The sequence below is a fragment of the Pecten maximus genome, chromosome 19 (genome assembly GCF_902652985.1).
Source record: "Pecten maximus chromosome 19, xPecMax1.1, whole genome shotgun sequence".
Lineage (NCBI taxonomy): Eukaryota > Metazoa > Mollusca > Bivalvia > Pectinida > Pectinidae > Pecten > Pecten maximus.
The window spans coordinates 13,130,890-13,156,354 of NC_047033.1; the positions used below are offsets into that span (position 1 = coordinate 13,130,890).

The 25,465-nt window shown below is 33.0% G+C and overlaps 1 protein-coding gene across 1 annotated transcript in view; it reads left to right on the forward strand.

Moving 5' to 3' along the window:
* LOC117317700 overlaps positions 1–25,465 on the forward strand; it is a 93,221-nt gene that overhangs the window by 51,898 nt on the left and 15,858 nt on the right. The window contains exons 8-9 of the mRNA XM_033872577.1: positions 15,217–16,307; positions 17,394–17,451. Of these exons, the coding sequence (XP_033728468.1) occupies positions 15,217–16,307; positions 17,394–17,451 (1,149 nt within the window). The remainder of the gene's footprint in view (positions 1–15,216; positions 16,308–17,393; positions 17,452–25,465) is intronic.

The window sequence follows — 25,465 nt, forward strand, 5'->3', positions numbered from 1 at the left end:
GGGATAGGCTTATTGTCAGAGACAGTAGTACAGTTTGGGTACAGGCTTATTGTCAGAGACTGTGTCATACCTTAGGGATAGGCTTATTGTCAGACAATGATTTGATCAATAATGGACTTGTATTGAGTGGGCTTATTTTCAGATATGGGCTTACTGCTGTATAAATATGGTAAATGCTGGTATTATAAATTTGTCGGGGTTTTGTTGGTACAGGGTGGGTCACTTATACACTGCCCACAACATGTTTTATAAATGTCGGCATTATAGACCAAAGGAGCAGAGGCAAAGTGTGTGTCTATCTCCTGTGTTGAAATCCAGACTTATTGGCAGATTTAACATGGTCATATCATGTTTTACAACTTGTAAGTTTGCTATGACCTGTCGTTAAAGTCGACACCCACTCCCCAAAATGTCACTCACCTAAAACTAAACAAGATAACCAACATGAACTTTAGCTATTTTTATCAAAAGACATATATGTTGACAATCCTGTGTCGTTTTTACAATACATACGTATCATTTGTATATCGGACCAAACTAAATGTTCGACCAGATTCAGTAGCACTGGTTGTGTATTGCCTCTATCAAGTAGTTTATCTGTGATTCTCTACTTGAGTTGCTAAATAGTTATAGATTTGGGTTTTCATAGCATTTTTGTGTTATAAGGTGAGTTCTTGTTAGTTTTCCTGTTTAGTGGCTGAATTTAAGATTTGGTGTGGTTTTAATCATTTTCTGAAAATTTCACAAGTTATGGTTAAAAGGCTGCTATAATTGGCTCACAGTCTGGTAATGGTTATAGGGTGCTATAAGGCTGTCTGGTAATTTGGAGACTTCAGTTTCAAAATTTTATATTTGAATCAATTTAAATGATCCATTGATTGGAAAAACAAATCAAATTTATATATTCTTGCTTTTTCGTCCTCGCATTGATAATACGTACGTTTGATAGAGGTATAATTTTACCTGCTTTCTGAATTGGTATATTTTTTTCTACATCGGTAGTAATATCTGTTGAAGTTGTCTTAGCTGTGTTTGATATTGTAAATTATGTGACAACATTGACGGGGCAACTTTGAAGTGGTAAATTGTATTACTTGAGGCCAATACATATATATATATCTTACTCTTTGGGCAGGGCTTATTCATTTAGGAAGCTCACACTGCCAGCTCAAACTTACTGCTACATGTATATAACGTGACATTTTGAAAGTTTGAATACAGTTTTGATTTATTTTTATGTCAGCTGCATGCAGGCCTCACGCCAGTAAGAAGTTTGGCTAGATTTAAGTTTTAAGTGATATGGTATCTGAAAACATTTAAATTTCATAAAAGATTTATCTGTACTTTTATGAAGGAATATTATAAATCAGTGTTCCTGGTGATGACACAGTAAGCTTGTAGATGGATATTGAATCTTCCTCAGAATTACGAAAAGTGTTTTGGAATAAAAGTGTCTTAAGTGTACAGTCTGTCGAATCTGAGTCAAAATTCTGGAACATTCCAAAGTGAATATTATCGAAAGAAAAATTCTACAAATATCAAAACATTTTGGACACATTGCGAAGGAGTTTCATGTGCCATGGCAAGATTAAAAAGGTCAAAGTCAATGGACTGGATGAGGACAAACTCGCAGGAGTGGCTGCCAATGGATTTTCCACTTCTGTGTAGGTATTTCAAAAAGATTTTTACAAGATTCAGATTTTGGTAAAGTTAGAAGAGTATACCAATCAAGCTTCAGTTCTTTATATTCTAACCTGTATATACATTGTACACCGTTATATATTCTATTCAGTTTAATCCTGAAGTAGATTACCTCCCTTCGTATTAAGGTATGGGCTCTTTAAATTTCTCTGTTCCAGCTGGGGTGATCTCAATGTACTATAGGATCACAGGATATCCATGTTTCTATTTCCTGTACAGGTTTCTGTCTGAGCTATCACATTGTAATAAAAAGGGGAGGGGGGAGAATTGACTTAAATAGGGTGTGAGTATTTTGTCCCAGAGTGGACTTAAATTGTGTGTGAATATTTTGTTCCAGAGTTGACTTGAATTGTGTGAGTATTTTGTCCCAGAGTCAACATGAATTGTGTATGAATATTTTGTCGCGGAGTTGACTTGAATTGTGTGAGTATTTTGTCGCAGAGTCAACATGAATTATGTATGAATATTTTGTCGCGGAGTTGACTTGAATTGTGTGAGTATTTTGTCGTGGAGTTGACTTGAATTGTGTGAGTATTTTGTCGCAGAGTTGACTTGAATTTTGTGAGTATTTTTCGGGGAGTTGACTTTTTAAGTCCACATTGAGAGATTGTCAGTTCTCATATCTGTATCACCCTGCAGAACAAATATTTCAGTTCTATCCATGCACCTAGTAAATATATATAAATCAATATTGTATAGGAGTGAAATAGATATACAAGCTCCGATACATATAGCATTGTGGTTCTGTGTGGGATCTCACTGGTCAGTGAGAATAATGCTGTATGCATATCATCGTAAGCCAAATTGGCTTAATTAGTAAAAGAGATTTCAGAATTATTATGTAATGTATGTTGATTACATTAGTGGAATTATGTTATCAAAGGACGAATGTGATTTTGTTTGTCGTAAAAACATGAAAGTGTGTAAGGTTTTAGGTACATACTTCAGTTAATTGTTGTCTGGACACTTGATCTAAGAGGAATGGATTACAATTTTCTGAAGACATTACCGTACAACCATAGATATAATCGGAAAGGAATACACAAGAGAGATAGGGTCCAATGAGAAACTGTTAATGTATTACTGATAAGCTAGCACCCTTAATTTTATAATATTAATTAGTTAACCAAATTTTAACAGATTAATTAGTGCAATGGTAATTGCCACTGCAACACTATTACCAGGTAATTTTGCTGTTGGAATCCGAGCATTTCAAATTGACAATTGCAATTAATTATGAGATATTGTTTAGGATCAAATGTCTAATTAAATATAAGTTATTTGTTGTTCATGGTAAATAATTATATGTACACACATTGTATCTTTAATTAATGGTATTCAAAATATTGTAATGCGAGTAGTGGGTGGCACACAATAGTAACACACTTGCCAGGGTTTGATTCCTTGATCAGATGCTGAGTTTCGTCGTTCCTTAACCTTTCTGAGTCCAATGTTGAATTTCGTTGTTACTTTTCTGAGTCCAATGTTGAATTTCGTTATTACTTTTCCGAGTCTGATGTTGAATTTCATTGTTACCTTTCCGAGTCCGATGTTAAGTTTCGTTATTACTTTTCTGAGTCTGATGTTGAGTTAATTACATTGCTACTTTTCTGAGTCCTATGTTGAGTTTCATTGTTACTTGAAATTTAAATAACTTTTAAGGCTTTCTTAACAAAAAAACAACATATCATGAAATATTGACTTCAAAAAATCAGTCAGTTTAAATATGAAGATTTTTATGAGTGAATAAAGCTGTGTGTTTTAAACCTTTCATATTTTAGATTGCTCCCTTATTGTAATTCAAAATTAACTATGGAACAGAATTTGTTTTTAAAACATTTTGTAGCTAAGAGTGTTGATTGATATGTTGTGAGTCTGGTATATTGAAGGAGGTACTCAAGGATGTTCTTTTTAAGTCCTACTAATTTGTTAACTATATAGGGCCGTGTACCCAAAGACTGCTCTCATTTGGTTTGGTTTATATCGAGGAGATAGCAATCTAAATCAAACAAGACAAGCAGCTTTTGCAAAATGGACAAAATTGATTAGGGATAGGGTTAGGGATAGGGTGAAAGAGTCTGTCATTGCCATGGCTGCCATTCACCATTGTGGCTTTAAATTGATTGAGCATCCCCGTTATTCACCTAATCTCGCTCCATCAGACTTTCATCTATTTCCAAAACTAGATTTAACAGCTATTTCAGACACCCTAACCCTAACATGCAGTGGATGACTTTCTGAACAGCCAAGGAAAGGGGTTCTATAAAAGTGGCATTGAGGCCCTTAAACGCCGCTGGCAAAAGTATATAGATACTGAAGGGGATTATGTTGAAAGATAGTACAATATATCCAGCAAAATTCAAATCCTTCAATACAATTAAGGCTCACAACTTATCTATCAGCCCTCGTATAATATAACTCCCTCATCGTTTCTGAAATATTATAAAATTTTATTTTCATGATCAGTGAAGTTATTTTCATGTAGGTCAGACAAGGTCAATTAATTATCATCCAAACTAAAAAGTGGTGCCAAAAATAGTAAATTGTATGAGATAAAAAAATTGGTGATGTGTTATAATAGTCGCCTCCCATCTTGAGCCAGTTATTATTTTTGAGGAATTTACAAGTCAGGGGTTTAATATATATATCGCATAACTTTGATAGATAAACAATATGTGAATAATTAGCCAATTAGCCTGGATTATTCACAAACCTTTCAATTAGCCATATTAATGATGTTTTTAATTATTTAATGAATGGCATGCAGCTAAAAAAAATAATCCACCAACATTCGTTTAAAAGTGCATCTCATCATTTTACTGAAAGTTGTCTTGAAAGTATCATTTATATATTTTTCATAACTTGACTTGTAACAGATATATAACATGATTCATTGTTTCGAAATTTTATCAGGATTTATATCGTCTAATGTGTACGTAACACCAAAGATTGTCAGCACTCTAGAGGTATTTTGATCATTCACACAATGATAATCTTATAAAAGATCATAATATCTTTGATAAATTTGAGTTTCAAGGTTTTTGAGTCAAAGTCATTGTTACTATTTATGGCGGGGACTGGTAGCTAGGGGACATGCACTGCTTTTAAAGCAGCATTACCCAGTATGGTTTAATTGTATTCAATGAATACCCTATATATAATCTTTATTTGTAATAATTTTACATAACTGTATCTGTATAATTTTACATTATAGTCTATCTGGGTGAAACATTTTAAGAACATGCATAATTCCTCTTCCACATGTTACAATGACAGTATATAACTTTTGGCTTGATAACTGTACCTACATATTTTTGTCCATATGCAGTGTGTAATTTCTATATGCATATTTGCAGAGCTAGATCAGCATGCAACCTAACTGGCCAATATGCATTCCATCCTTAAATGACCTTTGTATTAATGGGACTTAAAACAAAAACACTATACCAAGGTAAACTCAGATGTGCATGGTTTGTCTGGAGGTTTTACAACCCGACACAACATCTAAGCTGGTCATGTGACGATGATAGGATATGCATTGATGTTGTTGAAAGTGCATTTATTTTCTGATAAGTGGACGTTATGTTTGCTTTCATAGCTTATCTGTTGAGTTAAGGAGCTCATGTGTAGAAACAGGTGTTATCAGATGGATGTTTGTAACCTAACAGTCATGACCACATACACATGTTGAAGCTTCTTGATGAGTCTGATCAACCAGAGTGTATTTTGGTGGAAATTGAAACTACATGTTATTGTGAAGTTTTAGCCGATTCTAATGAAAAATGGAGTTCAACATGAACCGCTATAGATTCACAGGTAGTGTATCCTCTATCATATAACATTGGTAATTAAGGTTTGAATGTATTCATGCGTATTTAATGCTACAGTATCAAATGATAATTACTTGGAGCTGCTTATTTTTGTATATATACCATGAAAAAAAGCTTGCATGCACATGTTAGTAAACATCTATTAAATATGGAGCTTGCTAAAGTTGCAGACTGGGTAGAGTTTAATTGTAATGATAAGATAAATGGGTGTAAAAACTTAAAAAAAAAAAAATTCTATAAAAAATGTCTAGTATAAATTAGGGTATTTATATGGCTATCGGGTAACATGATACATTTGTATGTATATGTATACATTCTTTCATGGTTTAGAGCTTTCAAACATGTAATAAGCAACCACGAAAAAAAAAAAAAATGTTTATCCACAACAAGCATTTCACATTTTAGTAGAGTATATTAAATTATTAATTGGTGCAAACTTGCAGGTAACAATTTTTTTTTATTATCACATTTCATTATTTTGGTTACATAGCAGACGTGTCCTTATGTTTTGTGTTGGATTAATTAATGACACTACCAGTAAACCTCAGGTCAGATGTTCATTGTTGAAATGATGCAGTGATTGTATTTATAGCGATCAAAGCTCATATTTTCAGTCATTATTTATTTATAAAATGTCCTATTAGTAGATTGTTCATACTTATTTTTGTATCTATATTCATCATCTTGCGGCGCTGTGAGCTATTTTTCTGTTGTTTTTATAAGATATATGTTACTCTTAAATGGGACCAATGTATGTAGTTAATTGGGATCAATTAACTCTTGAGACGTGGACCAAACAAAACTGAATGGCAATACTATTTCTTTGGACCAAGGGACCAACTTGTCTTAGTAGCATTTGGGACCAAAACAAAACTTGTTTGATGTTTTACGCTAAAATGTTCGGATCAAAAGGGGTCAGTCTATACCTGGAGATATCATTTGGGGTCATAGGGATATGGCAAGATCCGGGGGGCCTAGCTGGCCCGACTTTATCCTAAATCTGTTTTTCTATATAAGTTATCTATAAGAAGTAAATAAGGCTGTTTGGTCAGGCTAGCTGTCATTCCTATACCATGCCTGGGGTATATACATGTACAATATATATATATATATAGACTTGTTTTTGATTCAGTACATGTAAAACCTAAATATACATCAGATGTCTGTCTTTGTTGTTGAACTGTTGTGGAAATCTTTTTGCCATCAAAGCCAGTAGTTTATATCTTCACCTTGCCCGTGTTAAATATGGTCAGGTGAATTTTCTCTTTAAAGGTGAATTTAAATTCCATTTTCACCTTAAGCAGTGTGTCTTGCACTTTGTGGATTTAAATTTAGAATCAGCGAATTTTTTTTTTTGCCCCAGCAAGGTTTACCTTGTAGCCTAGCTGTTAATCTTATCTTTTACACACATCTTTGAAGAGGTTTTGTCAGTATTTCAAGCTGTATGTTTTTTTTCTGATTTTTGTATGATTCTTTTTCTTTCTGAAAACCTGCTAAATACATGTATTTGATGTAAATTTAACTTTTGATTTTCGCGTGATTTATAGAATTTTATTTTCTTTGGAATTATTTCATGAATTTTTTTTTTAATCATATTATGCATTCATGATTATCATCAAAATGAAAATATTAACTGTAGATATCATTATTGAATCTCCTATAGATAAGGTTTTTTAAGGTTAAAATTTTTGTGGTTTTGCAAAAATAAGATGTATACAATGTACATGTATTTTATTAAATAAAATTTTTTTTAAATTATTAATTGACCAAAATGTTTGTGTACTAATAACTTATCTATTTTGGAGCTACTTGGTATCGAAATATTCACCGGGTATATGTACCGAAATATTCACAAATGTATTGTATTCATCATAGAAGAAAAACAACGATTTTTCTGTTTAAAAAGTATCATTTGAAATACAATAACCATGTTTTCCTAACTACATTTGAAGTTTTGTATAGTTGTTTAATTTCACAGCTAGGCCAGTATTTTGTGATTGTCCTCGTCACACTTTTGTGCATCTATATATTATATACTGTGAGTATAAATATAACACATATTCATGACCAAGGATTCATATATTAGTTACCGTAAAATTATAGTGTGCACCTGTGTATAGCGGGCAGGTATGTTTTTGAGGTTCATTTTCAGCAAAAAAAAAAAGAAGATTTTTTTTAAATGTTTAATGTTAACTGCAGGATATTAATTTCTCATTATCCTTATCATGACCATTAATCACAGGAAATTAAATCCCCAACAGATATTACCAACTATAGCGTATATGATATTCTACAGCTTGCTGAATTTCATTTCGATCATCAAATCATAGTGGTAATATATAGAGTATATGATCTTCTACAGCTTGCTGAATTTCATTTCATCAAATCATAGTGGTGATATATTGACAAACCAAAAATCAATGCCATACTTCAAGATTCACTGCAGGATCATGATAAATACATGAATGGCACGAAAACCTTTTTTTAATGTATGTGAAGGTTATCTGAAGGAGGAAGTGCACCTCAATCTGTGATAAGATCACTTGGGAGAGAAATCAGTCAGTATGATATATTTAATACTACGTAATGATTCCTTGTCAAATAGGATATTGATTTAAGATCAATGTTATGTGTCAAATTCATTTGAATTCATATGTCATCATGACCACTGGAGTATTTTTTACTGAATTTAAAATTTAAGACTTTTAAATTTCCTTATATGCTTTACATTATAGTGCTACTTGTATCAAATTAAATTGTATATACGATATAGAGAATTGTAGAGAAGAAGAAAACACAAGTCAAATATGTGTTGTGTTCAGTATTGAATCTCTCTGCTCAGATAGAATACCGGTATGTGTTTTTGATGTTTTCAGATATATAGAGTGTATGTATAGTACACGTTTCAAGTATTTATTATATTTTTAATATGTTACAATGAACACTATTCATGATAACCAGATGAATCATGTGGTTCTGGAAACACAGTATAAAAATAATCACTAATGTATTAATATAAATATTTTGACTTTAAGTGCTGTTTATTTTATCTGCTGAAATATGTTGTGTTTATTGATGTACTACATGTGCTACATAGCTCTTCAGTAAATTGTTATGTTTATTTTTGACAGTGATTGTATACAATACATGTTTTAAAATTTTACCAGCATATGTTACACTAATTTAAATACTCACAGAAAAAGGCTTATCAATTATATGATTAGTCTTTCAAATCCAAAAGCTGGTGCAAAATGGGTCAACGTTCAGGTGATTGTTACACAGTTAGCTCCTCTGATGCCACTTTCATTCTTCCAAAATTAGCATGCATGTGTGCTTCATGGAAAAAAATACATTCCTTTAGAGATTCAGCTAGATCCCTATCATACTTTGGGAGTCAGCCACCGTAGTTATCTACCTTGAGGAGTCAAGTCTACCATGGTTATCTCCCTTAGGTTAGCAGTCTACCATAGTTAACTCCATAGGCAGAATTGGCTCATGGTTGTTATCTCCCTTGGAAGAGTCTACCATGGTTATCTCCCTTAGGTTAGCAGTGTACCATAGTTAACTCCATAGGCAGAATTGGCTCATGGTTGTTATCTCCCTTGGAAGAGTCTACCATGGTTATCTCCCTTAGGTTAGCAGTCTACCATAGTTAACTCCATAGGCAGAATTGGCTCATGGTTGTTATCTCCCTTGGAAGAGTCCACCATGGTTATCTCCCTTAGGTTAGCAGTCTACCATAGTTAACTCCATAGGCAGAATTGGCTCATGGTTGTTATCTCCCTTGGAAGAGTCTACCATGGTAATCTCCCTTGGGGAGGCAGTCCCTACTTTTGGAGAATATTTATATCAATTAGTTATCTCCCTTAGGGGATACAGCCTACCAAATCAATCACCCTTGAGGAGTTGGTCTATTCTTGGGATAATCACCTTGTCATAGACATCTCCCCTGAGAGAGTTATTCAGTCTACCATGCCTATCTCAATGGGGAGGCATTCACCTTAATTATCTCCCTTAAGGAGTTAGTAGACTGGGTTCCCTCCCTTTAAAGTTAACTATGTTCTGCCATGAGGGTGGCTCTCCACTCACCAAGCACCAGTAGAAGATAACCATAATTATTTTTATAATTTCTATATAGGGTAACACACATATTACTAATTTAAGATGTGGAAAGATTTTAGCATCAAGAGTATTGCACTTTTGTTTATATACAAACAGGGAGGACATGAGTTCAAATTTTTTTGAGCACACTTGACATGATTTATGATCAGATAACTTCTGAGTTTTTTCTCCATTCGTGACCTTGCTTTCAGGGAAGTAATCAGCCCCAGGACAATGTGCGACATAGTTGCTCACACACTGGGGTTAAGGGTCTTATTTGTGATGTATGCAAGGGATATGTAACTGAGGACGGTACCATTCTAGAGGAGTTAGTCTATAAATATAGATATATTAATTTCCCTTGGGCGAGTCAGTCTACCATGGTTATCTCCCTTGAGGAGTCAGTTTACCATGGTTATCACCCTTGAGGAGTCAGTCTACCATGGTTATCACCCTTGAGGAGTCAGTTTACCATGTTTGTCTCCTTTGAGGAGTCAGTCTACCACGGTTAACACCCTTGAGGAGTCAGTTTACCATGTTGATCTCCCTTGAGTATCAGTCTTCCATAGTTATCTCCCTTCAGAACTTCCCTTGAATTTGACTCCTTTTGATGTATAATGATCTCAACTGAGTCGACTATCCGCTGCTTGGTGACATCCATTTCTGGGGAATTTGTGTATGTGGAAAATCTGAAAACATGGATAAAATTAATATCTACTGTCATGTTATCTGGAAGCTGAGTGATGTAATTTTGATGAGTGAATCAATTAACTCAGGTTAATCAAACTTGCTATAATAAATGCTTTGAAGTATGTAGAAGCTTGTTTACAGTATTAGATTAGGGGGATGATAAATTATTACCTGTATATATATGTATTGACTACCAAACTTGCCCAAAACTTTACATCAGATTTTCAGTCTTCTGTTTAATGACTTTTATTATGGATTATGAATTTAGAAAATTTACTTTTCTTCTAAATAAACAAAATCCTTCAAGTTTGAGATGGATTGTGTTTGAGTGTTAAAAATCAATTTATTAATATTTAGAAATATTGATTAGGTTAGAAAAAACATTATTTTTTCCAAATAGATGTGCGTGCATGATTTAATTGATTTATAACAAGTTGAGGTAAAAAGTGGCTTTATTTATTTTGATTAGATATCCTTGCAGTGTCCTGGGATATGATATGTGTTATGATATATATTCTGTTATTATTGTTGTTACAAATTTTATATTATCTGTAGAAGAGGATGAATAAAATATTAAAACCATGCATCCATGTGTTTGTCTGGTTTACTGGTAATACATTTCAAATAATGGATTCCGTTGTGTGAATGATTATGATAATTATAGAAAACAATAAAGGTAAAAATTTTGTCAGCGTATAAAAATGTAATTAAATATTTTTAAAGATATCTATATAGAGGTTTATTGGAATTTTTTAAGAAATATGTAAATAATTCAAAATTGTGACTTTTATTTTTTACATATAAAGGTACATACAATTATAACATTGTTACACAATTCAAACATTTCATTATTGAGTCCATCTAATTATACAGTTACTATAACCTATACTTTAAGATATTTACCTGAAAAAGTATATAAACTTAAATTCAAGGAAAGAATATCATCCTAATTAAGTAGAAACCCAATGATGAATTATGTTATTTTAAAGTAAAAATCAAAAGATACATTACATTTTCTCAACCAAAAACCAAATGATTAATTATATTTTCTTTAGTAAAAACCAAAAGGTACATAATATTTGTTTGTTTATTTTCAACTATCTTGTAGACTGATAAAGGGGAGTAACTCTGGAAGCACAAGAATTGAGATTTTTGTTACTGTTACCTACATATTGTTGATATTTCAAAACTTTCTTATTTTGTGAAATTCATAGATTTTTTGTGACTTTGGAGATTGGAAATGCAAAAAAAAAATTACATAAAAAAAAAGTGAATAAATAATCAAATAACTTGTCAGTTGTGAAAACAAACACATATTTGTGTTGTTAAACTGTTGATTCCATAGCTAAGTGATATTCTATGCTATGATATATTTTTGTAGAGTATAGTGTATCATTGATACCAAGATGAGCAGAAATTACATTATCCCCTATGATGTTTGATGATGGCCTCTCATCCCCAAATGTTAGTGTTACTTCCTGGTGTCATTACAACTCGATCTTCTTTGAAACAAAACAAATGTAGCTTAATTGTGTAATTAAGGGTGTACACTGAAGATTATTCAGGGTTCTTAATTACTCATCGTTAAGTAAAGAAGGCCAGAGACTTTTTAGCTTTCGCAGATGCCCAAGTTGGACTGCCGTACCAGGAGATCATAATATGTGTATGTTATAATGGTATGAATTGTTTTTGTTTTTTATCTCCCAGACTATTAGCATGTGTATGATATATGAATTTATTATGCATACCAACATTTTGTTTGTATTTTGTGTTTTTGTTTCTTAAGATACAAGTTGATTTGTTACACATTGTAATGTTATAAAACCCAGTGTATAGCATGTTCCTTTGTTAGCTGCAATTGTTTCACAATTATGTTATTGTTCTTTTTTCACCTACTCAGGATTAATAAGGTAAATGACTTTATCTAGCTTTGAATATTTTTATTTGGTCAAAAATGGTGTTTATTTCATTAACGACATATTACTACATGTAAGTATATATTACAGAATTTATCGAAACACAAGTGTGTATGTGTTGTTCCAATGTTTGGTGTTTTTTTCAATTCAGTTAAGGGCATATGCTACCTGTTATTTTTTTAGATTGACATGGGTTTTGCTATTTGATTTAAAACTAAATGATGAAGTGAATTAATATAGAATATTTAATTATTGTGTGATAGTTTTATCTTGGTATTCTATTTTGCATTTTGGTATTGGGAGGTGTTTATTTATTATTGTTTAATATTTTGTTTTGATATTTGCTTTTACCAGCATGGTTTATTTGTTTTGTGCATTATTTATTGCCATGCTTAATATTTTTAGCTCAACTGGTTAAAAGGACTGGTGAGCTTATGTCATGGTGTGGCATCTGTCGTCCGTCTGTCCGTCTGTCCGTCCGTCCGTTAATGTTTAGTAATTTACCTTTTACCTCCTCCAGCCCAATTAATTCATTATTACTTGCATTGTTTTGTTAATATATCAGAAACCATTCAGTCTTTCCTTTGTGAAGAATACATTGTAGTATATTGTAAAAAAAATTATATAAAGTATAATTCAAGATTAGAGTTATATTCATCTTTTTAATCTTAATCATCAATTGATGTTCTTGAAAAATGAAAAATCAATTTATTTGATGATTATGATACAGTTCTTATAATTCATTATTTCTACAAAAAAAAAGTATCTAAGTCCCAAATTGATATTCCTTGTAATTTCATTTTAACACATTTCACTCATAAAGATGTGTGCTAAATTCTGATTTCACTGTGCATGAAAATTCAATCTGTTAACATATGATATCTTGTCAAAAATTATTTGTTCAACAAAATTAAGACATTTTCAAAATGTTATAAGTATAAAACCTGCAGTAAAATTACCTATAGGATTAAAACAATTCCTTTCTTTTATCATGATCTTTATAAAAGTCCATGATTTTTTTTTTAAATTTAACAGATTTCATACTATATCTCACACTGTGTTAAATCAAACATATAAAATGCCATATCATCTTGACATGTACTTCCTGAATAGTTTTTATTGGGCCATTTCCTGGAGCATCGAAATCTCATACCCAATGTAAAGGCCATGTTAAACATATAATTGGATCAGCCTGTCAAGTTGTAATGGTAAAATGTATTACCTAAAGAGTTTCTCTTACGGTAAGTCTTTTTTTAACATTTGGGGATATGAACCCACATGGAAGCTAGTATAAAGTGTTTTCATTTAGGGGCCGCGGTGGCCGAGTGGTTAAGGTGTCCCGACACTTTAACACTAGCCCTCCACCACTGGGTTGCAAGTTCGAAACCTACGTGGGGCAGTTGCCAGGTACTGACCGTAGGTCGGTGGTTTTTCTCCGGGTACTCCAGCTTTCCTCCACCTCCAAAACCTGGCACGTCCTTAAATGACCCTGGCTGTTAATAGGACGTTAAACAAAAACAAACAAAAAGTTTTCATTTCAAAAAAATATTGTCAACACAATAAGTATAAAACAAAGTATTAAAATTGTTAAATGGAAAATTATCAAAATATAGTATTGCTAAAAGAGATTGGACAACAGACCTGACCTATCTAAGTCCCAAGTTCCTGTAGATTTCTGTATAAACATATAGATATAGCAAAAGTGTTATGTTGTACGAAAATAATAGAAGTTAATCAACTGATGTTATATAGAATCAAACACATTAACACTCACTCTCATACAACAGTATACAATTATATAGAGTGTTTGTCAGATCAATATGATAAGTCTTGGTGATAGAAGTTTCCTGCAAAGAAAGATTGTAGTGATTTGTGACATGATATTCATTATGAATTATATTTATTACAAATTAAATTTGCAGATAAACTCTTGAAGAAAGAATCGTTTAATGAATGACATTAAAAACTACCTTTGGTAGCCAATAAAATTCACACAGATATGTAAAATCTCAATTTTGCATGTTTGATACAATGATTTGTTTTTGGTTCCATTCTGTAGAACTGAATGTTTTAATTAGTACACAAGATTCCTAACCTTTAATTGACCTGTTTTGTTTTTTGTAATTTTTAGTAGATTATAATGATGTTTTCAGTATTTAGCTCACTTTTGTTTGTATTAATTTGCAGTTCAGTAAATTTGCTAACAATTTAAAAACCCTATTTTCATTGTCATGCAATAAGCTCCCTTACTCTCCCGGGCTTATTGTAGGATAAATATAAATAATGTGTATCTTGCTATATGATAATGTAGTCCAGAAGATATGAATTCTATATGTTGAGGACTCACAGTGCATTTCATGCATTAAGTATATATAACTATGTAAACTATATAATTAATTTTTCTTTGTTTTCATGGTAAATACTCAAATGTGATTGGTCGAAAAAAAAATTTCATTCTTCTATGAAAGAAATTCTGAGAATGGCGCAAAAAATGTGACGTCACAATACGACAATTGACGTTGCGTATTGATTTGAGAAAAATAATCCCATTTAAAACCAGTAAAATTGTACATAAAACATGTTTTAAATTAGAAAAACATTTACAAAAATTAATTATAAGCGTTGATGTCAATTTTTTTTTAGTTTCATCAGGGTATGAAACAAATTTTGTTTGCAAACTTCTGTAATTCCGCTACGCGGATTAATACAGTTTGCAAACAAAATTTGTTTCATACCCCGATGAAACTAAAAAAAAAATGACATCAATGCTAAAATGTTCTGAATGATATAAACAGTTGTTCAGTTATTGTCATTGCAATTAATCCATTAAGAAAAAAATAGAAGATAAATGCCATGTGATCTCTATATGAATTCAGAAAAGAAAACAAGTTGTATACCTGTTAAAGATACAGTTAAACTGATTGTCTTCCCTCTGTGTTTTCTGTTGACTTACCTCGTTTTTGTTTTCCCTCTTCCAGGTAGTCCCCATATGAACACCACGTTGTGTTCTGTAATGAACAGCATGAAGTTCTTGCAGGCCTTACAGTCACCCAGTACGCACATGCAGTCGAACTACGATACTGAAAATGACGGAGTCCATAGTATTCTGAATCCAGAGAATCGTAACTGGTTGGCCAGTCAGGGATATTACCACTCCAAAAGTGACACACTAACTTCGGCTTCTAAGCCCGTTACTACCTCTGTTCACAAACTTACAAAATCATGGTCCATGGATGCCACAGAACGCCGAAAGGCATTTGGAAAAACACGGAGATCGCAACATAGATCTTTATCGGATTTAAAAGAAGTGGATGAGTTAACATCACCAAAGGTAGAAAATCGGACCGGGACACAAAGTTTTGACAGTTTTGGGAATTTCACCAGTGTGGAAACTTCCACAGATTCTTTTGATAGTGTGGACTCCACACAGCTTGGTCGGACAAACGTGATGGGATTAGGTGTTGGAAGCAGTGGCCGACGCGGGTCTGGTATTATCCTGCCAGTTCCATTACCAATGGCTGATGACAGTGCAATCACTAATCTCCGCAAACAGGAAGTGGAAATGATGTCATCGTTTCCGGATACTGATGGTGATTATAATGTGTCCCCTCCGCTTTCTTCCCAATCTAGTCTGGAAAATACTTTAACTACAAAACAGTTGCATAAATTATCGACAAAGTCCTCAACTTGTACACTTTTGGGAGATACTGATGTTGAACCAATCGGTGATGAGCTTGCATATTCTGAATTGACCAATCGTGAGAGTGATAACACATTTATAGAACATTTGAATGACTTGGATTCGAATATGAAGGACATTGAGCCAGGTCTTGTGAAGACTGAAAACATGAACGAGAATTCATCCACTACTAGTCAGGTAAAGTCTAAAGACATGGACATGGATGCTATTAAAAATGTATTAACTGTGTATTTTAATTCGAGTTCTGTAAAAGGTAAAGATAACGATGGTGATTCACCTGATACAGACCGGGAGAGGACACAGGTGTTTGTCTGTGATAGAGGACAACAGACAGACATGTTACCCGAAAACAGGACACTCACTCTAAAGGTAAGTTATTGTTCTTCCTATATCCTTAATTTGTACCATCAGATCTTAATAACCATGCTTTTGATATGTATAGCTTAGGCTAAAAACTTGATGAACCAGTCTCATATCTAAAGATGTAAATGGAATTGATTAAGGATCTAGCTTTAGATTAACTCTTTAGAGTGAGATTCTGTCCAGGATCTCAGTCTGAGGAGAAAAGAGATTCTAATTTAACAATTGAGGGAGTCCCCCTACCTAAAGGGAATCCCTGCCTTAAGGGATTCCCCCTTGCATATGCCTTTCAGGGAATCCCCGTCTTTACAGAGTTGGACCTCTGCCTTTAGGGGATCCTCTCGCCTTAAGATAATCCCCCTACTTTGACCCTAAGAAGTGGTATTTAATTTGGGAGATGATATACAATTGGGAATGACAAGGAACCCTTTTAACTTAAGGGTATATGAGGGGTCAGACAAATTGAAAAATGTCACTATTCCCCTCACCATACACACAATTCATATGATATATCTGCTTATCCCCTATTATTTCACTTAAGCAAAGTTCATTGATGTTTTTAATCCATCTTCATCCTTCATCATCTGTCTTCCGTATGTACGCGTAAGTTAACATCATTTTCTCGTATTCGACTTCTCCAAATCACCTGAACCAATTTTGATGGGTGTTATTAAGTGCTTGATGAAAATTGTAAATTTTTGCCCCTGAGTTTCATGTTTTCCCCTGGAGAAGAGCTAAACATTATTATTATTTACATTGTAACTGTTTAGAATTACATTATTGTAAAAAACAAAAATGATAGTTACACATTTAAGACTTAAGTGAATGTTAAGGTCCATGGCCTCTTATGTTTAGATTTTAAATTATAATTTTATGATTTTACTCAGAGCAATGCTATTATATAGCTGTTTCTGTTGCTACTATCCTGATAATGATCTGTACTGAAAAGATTAGAAACAATTGTTAAATGTGAAATGTACATCATTATTATATATCTACCAGTAGGATACTTATTACCTACATTACGGGTAACTCATCATCATCGCTGTCATACTTCATTAAAACTATTTACATAAATACTGTTTACTTTTAAAGGTTGTGGATAGACCGCCTGGGGATGCCATGGAAGGAACAGACTCCAAAGTGAACTTAGGTGAGCTACTGGCATGGGCAGATTCTGTTTCAGTGTGGTCTTATAAGATATATATACCTGGTACTATGATTTGTTCTTGTAAAGAAACTATATTACCTGGTATCCATATCTTGCTATATTTGGCATCTGACCTGATTTCCCCAGGAAAACTGCCAGATGATTTGCCAGAACACCTGTTACCTTTCTGATCACTTTTTATCGCTTTTATTTGTGACCTTGGATTGACTTTCGGTGCTTTTCGCAGCTGGATCACCAAACCACTAAATGCGTCTAAGATCTTATGACACTGCATGGTTGAACGTTGGTTTGACCTCTTCCCCTTGGACAGATAACTTAACCTTAACCATTGTATTGTGACCTTTGACTTCTGTCTGGTCTCCAAAACTTTACCTGTGCCCTTTTGACTTTTGGTTGATCTATTGTTATGGCAGATCATCTAACTTTTACCTGTCCGTTTTGTAACCTTAAAATAACCTTCAGTCTTTTTAGCAGCTTGATCATGTATAACCTCTCCATGTGTCGTATATATACATATGACCCTATATATTATAATTAACCTGGGTCGACCTTAAGTCTTTTTTAAAGTTAAATGGATCATCTAGATCCTATGACCTTTAACTTTGACCCTGATCATTCCATGCTCAGATCACTTAATCTTCACATTTCTTTAATTTTGTGAGCTTAAATTGGTTTGATCATAATTCATCAGACAATTCACCTTACATTTGATTACCCTCTTTCTGACCCTTATTTGACCTTCATTCTCCTAGCAGATCACATAAACCTTTATTACTATGTCTTGACCTTGGTTTGACTTTTAGTCCTCTGGAAGATCAACTTATAACCTTTCTTGCGTGACCTTGGTTAGACCTTCAGTCATTTTGACAGCTATAGCTATAGATCTAAATCATCTAAGATCATCTATAAGGAACTTTAATTTACATTTGTCTGGTGACCTTGAATTGACCTCTATTCCTTATCCCTTCACCATTACCTTGGGTATTTTTACCTTTGTTTGACATTCAGTCCTCTGATAGATCATTTAACCTTGACATTTTTCTGACCCTGGCCTTCACTCTTCTAGAAGATCACTTTGACCTTTCTTTTAATGTGAACTTGATTTGACTTTCACCTCTCAATTAATCACCAATCTTTAACTGATGACAAGTGACGTATACTCATCTTCTTTGACCTTGATTTGAAAATTACTAAATACATTTTACCTGTATGATAGGCTGGGTTTGGATATTATCAAGGAGTTCATATATCGATTTTGATTTAATTGATGATTATTGTTAAACTTTTTAAATTCTTGCACTTGCTTATCGCTGCCTTATCTTTAACTCATATCTAAGTGAGTCATTTGCACTGAAATGACATACGTAATGCTATACCTGTGAAAGAATAAGCTGCCGAAATAAAATAAATAAAAACATGTTGTTGTACGCCTAAAGGTGATAATTGCCCATGGTACATAGTATAGATATTGTATCGGTAGACATTCATCTGTGTATTTATAGAATATTGTTACTAACCTCACAGGTAGTGTCAGTTGGACTGATATGTGTGTATCTTGAAGTACGGTAATCAAACTCATATTTCGGTCCATTGTGTATTTAAACTTCCAGTTTTAATGATCTTACGGTTTTGATGATCTTACAGAAAAATGGTCAGTTAGCTATATAGCATTAGCAATATAGAAGATGTTGATAAAGGAGCTCTGAGAACTTATTTTTAGGAGTTTGTTTTCAGCAAACCAAGCATTAGAATTAGATTCAAAGGTCTGCAGGCCCAAATTTCATCTACATTTTCAGGAAATTTAATTTTCAATGTAGGAAATTCCTTATTTTAAGGCATTGAAGTTCTTAAGCTTTAGGAAAGTCCTTCATTTAAAATTCTCCACAGGAAAATTAAAACATTACAGAATTATAGGAAAGATCCTTTACTTATTATAAAGACTTTTCTGATGAATTAGATCTGGAGCCAACTTTGAACAAATTGATCCAAGGGAGGTAATTATGAATATATGTTAAAGAATTAAAAAGGAAGAAATATACAAACAAATGTTCTAGAGTTTGTTGTGATTTAATTCTATATAGAATGTTAATTTTTAGATATTTAATGTTGGAAATTAAATTGTCAACAAAATGTGGAAATGAATTCATGGTATTACATAATAAACAAATATATGAGACAATGCGGACATTTAAAGGTAATTTTTAGCATACTTAATTCTGTCTTAGATCAGATAAGGTAGTGTAATTTTATTTTAGGAAAGGTTATCATTATAAGGCTCTCACTAATTGGATTGACCACTGACCAGTCAGCTTGTTAGTAGAATTAGGAGTATAATTAGAGGGCAGGTGGCTTGGCATTGTGCACCCCTCTGGGCTTGGGTTGACAGGTGTATGTTGTTGTAGTACTCAAAAGACTTTCTAGGAATGTGTAGCTACCCCCTAATGTTACAAGTAAATAAACCTTAAACATTGTCTGTGTTTGACTTTGTCATGATTAGTGAGGACAGTGGCTATTTACATTAGATCTTGGTGATACCATTGAGTAAGAATAATTCATCATTCATGAAAAAAAACATGGATTGCATAGGTGTTCCGATACCCAGCTTGTTTTGTATTAGTGAAGACAGGCTTTCCTTTATTGAGTTAAATGTCAAAGAGATTTCTTACCTAACTGTTTATCTGAGTGATAAATACCCAGGTTGTCATAGAAATTACAATTACGCCACAACAAAAGTTAATCAAGTTTTATGAATTGGACGTATGCCTAGAGTTTGACTTATAATGAGGTTGTGAAAATCCTGACCGGTTACAATGTAGTTAGTAGTGGACAACAGATGGTCAAGACTACAGTGGGGAAACATACAGTAACAGATTGAGTGGCACTGAATTATCCTGATTTTTACAAACATTATATCAACTGTGGATTTAAAAGTAACCTAGACAGTATCTACGGGACTGGGAATTATCTCCACGTTAAAGATGGGACAGGCAAATGGTCAGTATTTATATATTTTAAATTGAATTTTAGATATTAATCTATTACATAATTGAAAAAAAAATGTTAAGATGGGCAACTTCCCGAAAACAAATTTTCAGTACAGTATGAAATATGCACGGACAAAAAATACTTAAAATTTGATCTGTTATATTGTTATAAATACATTAATATATATATATATATATTTAAATAAGAAAAATACAAACAAAAAAACAAAAAAAACAAGAAGATAATTGAGTCAGAATTAAATTTTATTATTAATTTTTTTTTTATTAACTTATATATAATATTTTAACTTTGACAAACAGAAAACTATATGCGTCATTGCATTTCAGACAAATAAAATGTAAAAAGTATTTACTTGATTAAAGGATTTAGGAAACGCAATTAGAAATTGCATGGTTTAATTTCTACAGGAAATAAAAAAAAATAAGGTCTATGAAATATAATAATGATGTAATTGAAAGATAGGGAACCACTCTCATCTGTGACAAATTCATCCATGTACTATTGTTAAAAAAAAAACTTTGTCAAATTTCAGTTTGAAGAGCACATTTTAGGCCCTGATCACAGTGTCATTTAGTCTTTGATAGAAGTATTATGGAATATGAACAGAACACACTGCCATATCATTTACTGTAGGAAAGGTGTGTTTATTTGAGTGTTATATACAAATGTCTAGTTGTGCATCAGTAATGTATTGATTTGGTTGGTATGTTAGGTATGTTATATAGGTCAGTGACAATTCTACCTTACATGTTGATATACATTGTGTATATATATAGACCTGCTAGATATACATTGTGTATATATGTAGACCTGTTCATAGGATATCCAAGGACACTGTTGTTTATAATCAGGGATTATTTAGGATAATGCTGTAATTAATGATTGCTATATATATAGATTGGTATTTTAATTAAGAGTTTTTAGAATGTTGTGTAATTTGATTAAGGATTTCTAGTCGGTGTGTGTATTAATTAAGGATTTCTAGGATGGTGTGTGTATTAATTAAGGATTTCTAGGATGGTGTGTGTTTTGATTAAGGAGTTCTAGGATGGTGTGTGAATTAATTAAGGATTTCTAGGATGGTGTGTGTATTAATTAAGGATTTCTAGGATGGTGTGTGTTTTGATTAAGGAATTCTAGGATGGTGTGTGTTTTAATTAAGGATTTCTAGGATGGTGTGTGTTTAAATTAAGGATTTCTAGAATGTTGTGTGTTTTAATTAAGGATTTCTAGGATGGTGTGTGTTTTGATTAAGGATTTCTAGTCGGTGTGTGTTTTAAATAAGGAATTCTAGGATGGTGTGTGTTTTAATTAAGGATTTCTAGGATGGTGTGTGTTTTGATTATTTAATTCTAGGATGGTGTGTGTATTTATAAAGTATTTCTAGGAGAGTGTGTGTTTTAATTAAGGATTTCTAGGATGGTGTGTGTTTTAATTAAGCAATTCTAGGATGGTGTGTGTCTTGATTAAGGAATTCTAGAATGGTGTGTGTATTAATTAAGGATTTCTAGGATGGTGTGTGTTTTAATTATTTAATTCTTGGAGGGTGTGTGTCTTGATTAAGGAATTCTAGGATGGTGTGTGTATTAATTAAGGATTTCTAGGATGGTGTGTGTTTTAATTATTTAATTCTAGGATGGTGTGTGTCTTGATTAAGGAATTCTAGGATGGTGTGTGTTTTAATTAAGGATTTCTAGGATGGTGTGTGTTTTAATTAAGGATTTCTAGGATGGTGTGTGTTTTGATTAAGGATTTCTAGGATGGTGTTTTGTTGAGGATTTCTAGGATGGTGTGTGTTTTAATTAAGGATTTCTAGGATGGTGTGTGTTTGATAAAGGATTTCTAGGATGGTGTGTGTTTTGATTATTTAATTCTAGGATGGTGTGTGTTTTGATTAAGGATTTCTAGGAGAGTGTGTGTTTTAATTAAGGATTTCTAGGATGGTGTGTGTTTTAATTAAGGATTTCTAGGATGGTGTGTGTTTTAATTAAGGATTTCTAGGATGGTGTGTGTCTTGATTAAGGAATTCTAGAATGGTGTGTGTATTAATTAAGGATTTCTAGGATGGTGTGTGTTTTAATTATTTAATTCTAGGATGGTGTGTGTTTTGATTAAGGATTTCTAGTCGGTGTGTGTTTTAAATAAGGAATTCTAGGATGGTGTGTGTTTTAATTAAGGATTTCTAGGATGGTGTGTGTTTTAATTAAGGATTTCTAGGATGGTGTGTGTCTTGATTAAGAATTTCTAGGAGAGTGTGTGTTTTAATTAAGGATTTCTAGGATGGTGTGTGTTTTAATTAAGGATTTCTAGGATGGTGTGTGTTTGATAAAGGATTTCTAGGATGGTGTGTGTTTTAATTAAGGATTTCTAGGATGGTGTGTGTTTTGATAAAGGATTTCTAGGATGGTGTGTGTTTTAATTAAGGATTTCTAGGATGGTGTGTGTTTTGATTATTTAATTCTAGGATGGTGTGTGTTTTGATTAAGGATTTCTAGGATGGTGTGTGTTTTGATAAAGGATTTCTAGGATGGTGTGTGTTTTAATTAAGGATTTCTAGGATGGTGTGTGTTTTGATTAAGGATTTCTAGGAGAGTGTGTGTTTTAATTAAGGATTTCTAGGATGGTGTGTGTTTTAATTAAGGATTTCTAGGATGGTGTGTGTTTGATAAAGGATTTCTAGGATGGTGTGTGTTTTGATTATTTAATTCTAGGATGGTGTGTGTTTTGATTAAGGATTTCTAGGAGAGTGTGTGTTTTAATTAAGGATTTCTAGGATGGTGTGTGTTTTAATTAAGGATTTCTAGGATGGTGTGTGTTTTAATTAAGGATTTCTAGGATGGTGTGTGTCTTGATTAAGGAATTCTAGAATGGTGTGTGTATTAATTAAGGATTTCTAGGATGGTGTGTGTTTTAATTATTTAATTCTAGGATGGTGTGTGTTTTGATTAAGGATTTCTAGGAGAGTGTGTGTTTTAAATAAGGAATTCTAGGATGGTGTGTGTTTTAATTAAGGATTTCTAGGATGGTGTGTGTTTTAATTAAGGATTTCTAGGATGGTGTGTGTTTTGATTAAGGATTTCTAGGATGGTGTGTGTTTTAATTAAGGATTTCTAGGATGGTGTGTGTTTTGATTAAGGATTTCTAGGATGGTGTGTGTTTTGATTAAGGATTTCTAGGATGGTGTGTGTTTTAATTAAGGATTTCTAGGATGGTGTGTGTTTTGATTAAGAATTTCTTGAATGTTGCGTGTTTTGATTAAGGATTTCTAGGATGGTGTTTGTTTGATAAAGGATTTCTAGGATGGTGTTTTGATTGAGGATTTCTAGGATGGTGTTTTGATTAAGGATTTCTAGGATGGTCTAGGATGGTGTTTTGTTGAGGATTTCTAGGATGGTGTTTTGATTGAGGATTTCTAGGATGGTGTTTTGATTGAGGATTTCTAGGATGGTGTTTTGATTAAGGATTTCTAGGATGGTGTTTTGATTGAGGATTTCTAGGATGGTGTTTTGATTAAGGATTTCTAGGATGGTGTTTTGATTAGGATTTCTAGGATGGTGTTTTGATTAAGGATTTCTAGGATGGTGTTTTGTTGAGGATTTCTAGGATGGTGTTTTGATTAAGGATTTCTAGGATGGTGTTTTGTTGAGGATTTCTAGGATGGTGTTTTGTTGAGGATTTCTAGGATGGTGTTTTGATTGAGGATTTCTAGGATGGTGTGTTGTTGAGGATTTTAGGATGGGCGTTTGTTGAGGATTTCTAGGATGTGTGTTGTTGAGTGATTTCTAGGATGGTGTTTTGATTAAGGATTTCTAGGATGGTGTTTTGATTAAGGATTTCTAGGATGGTGTTTTGTTGAGGATTTCTAGGATGGTGTTTTGATTAAGGATTTCTAGGATGGTGTTTTGATTAAGGATTTCTAGGATGGTGTTTTGGTTAAGGATTTCTAGGATGGTGTTTGTTGAGGATTTCTAGGATGGTGTTTTGATTAAGGATTTCTAGGATGGTGTTTTGTTGAGGATTTCTAGGATGGTGTGTTGTTGAGGATTTCTAGGATGGTGTTTTGATTAAGGATTTCTAGGATGATGTTTTGTTGAGGATTTCTAGGATGGTGTGTTGTTGAGGATTTCTAGGATGGTGCTTTGATTGAGGATTTCTAGGATGGTGTTTTGTTGAGGATTTCTAGGATGGTGTTTTGATTGAGGATTTCTAGGATGGTGTTTTGATTAAGGATTTCTAGGATGATGTTTTGTTGAGGATTTCTAGGATGGTGTGTTGTTGAGGATTTCTAGGATGGTGCTTTGATTGAGGATTTCTAGGATGGTGTTTTGTTGAGGATTTCTAGGATGGTGCTTTGATTGAGGATTTCTAGGATGGTGTTTTGTTGAGGATTTCTAGGATGGTGTTTTGATTGAGGATTTCTAGGATGGTGTTTTGATTAAGGATTTCTAGGATGGTGTTTTGATTAAGGATTTCTAGGATGGTGTTTTGTTGAGGATTTCTAGGATGGTGTTTTGATTAAGGATTTCTAGGATGGTGTTTTGTTGAGGATTTCTAGGATGGTGTGTTGTTGAGGATTTCTAGGATGGTGTTTTGATTAAGGATTTCTAGGATGGTGTTTTGATTAAGGATTTCTAGGATGGTGTTTTGTTGAGGATTTCTAGGATGGTGTTTTGATTAAGGATTTCTAGGATGATGTTTTGTTGAGGATTTCTAGGATGGTGTGTTGTTGAGGATTTCTAGGATGGTGCTTTGATTGAGGATTTCTAGGATGGTGTTTTGATTAAGGATTTCTAGGATGGTGTTTTGATTGAGGATTTCTAGGATGGTGTTTTGATTAAGGATTTCTAGGATGGTGTTTTGTTGAGGATTTCTAGGATGGTGTTTTGATTAAGGATTTCTAGGATGGTGTTTTGATTAAGGATTTCTAGGATGGTGTTTTGATTAAGGATTTCTAGGATGGTGTTTTGTTGAGGATTTCTAGGATGGTGTT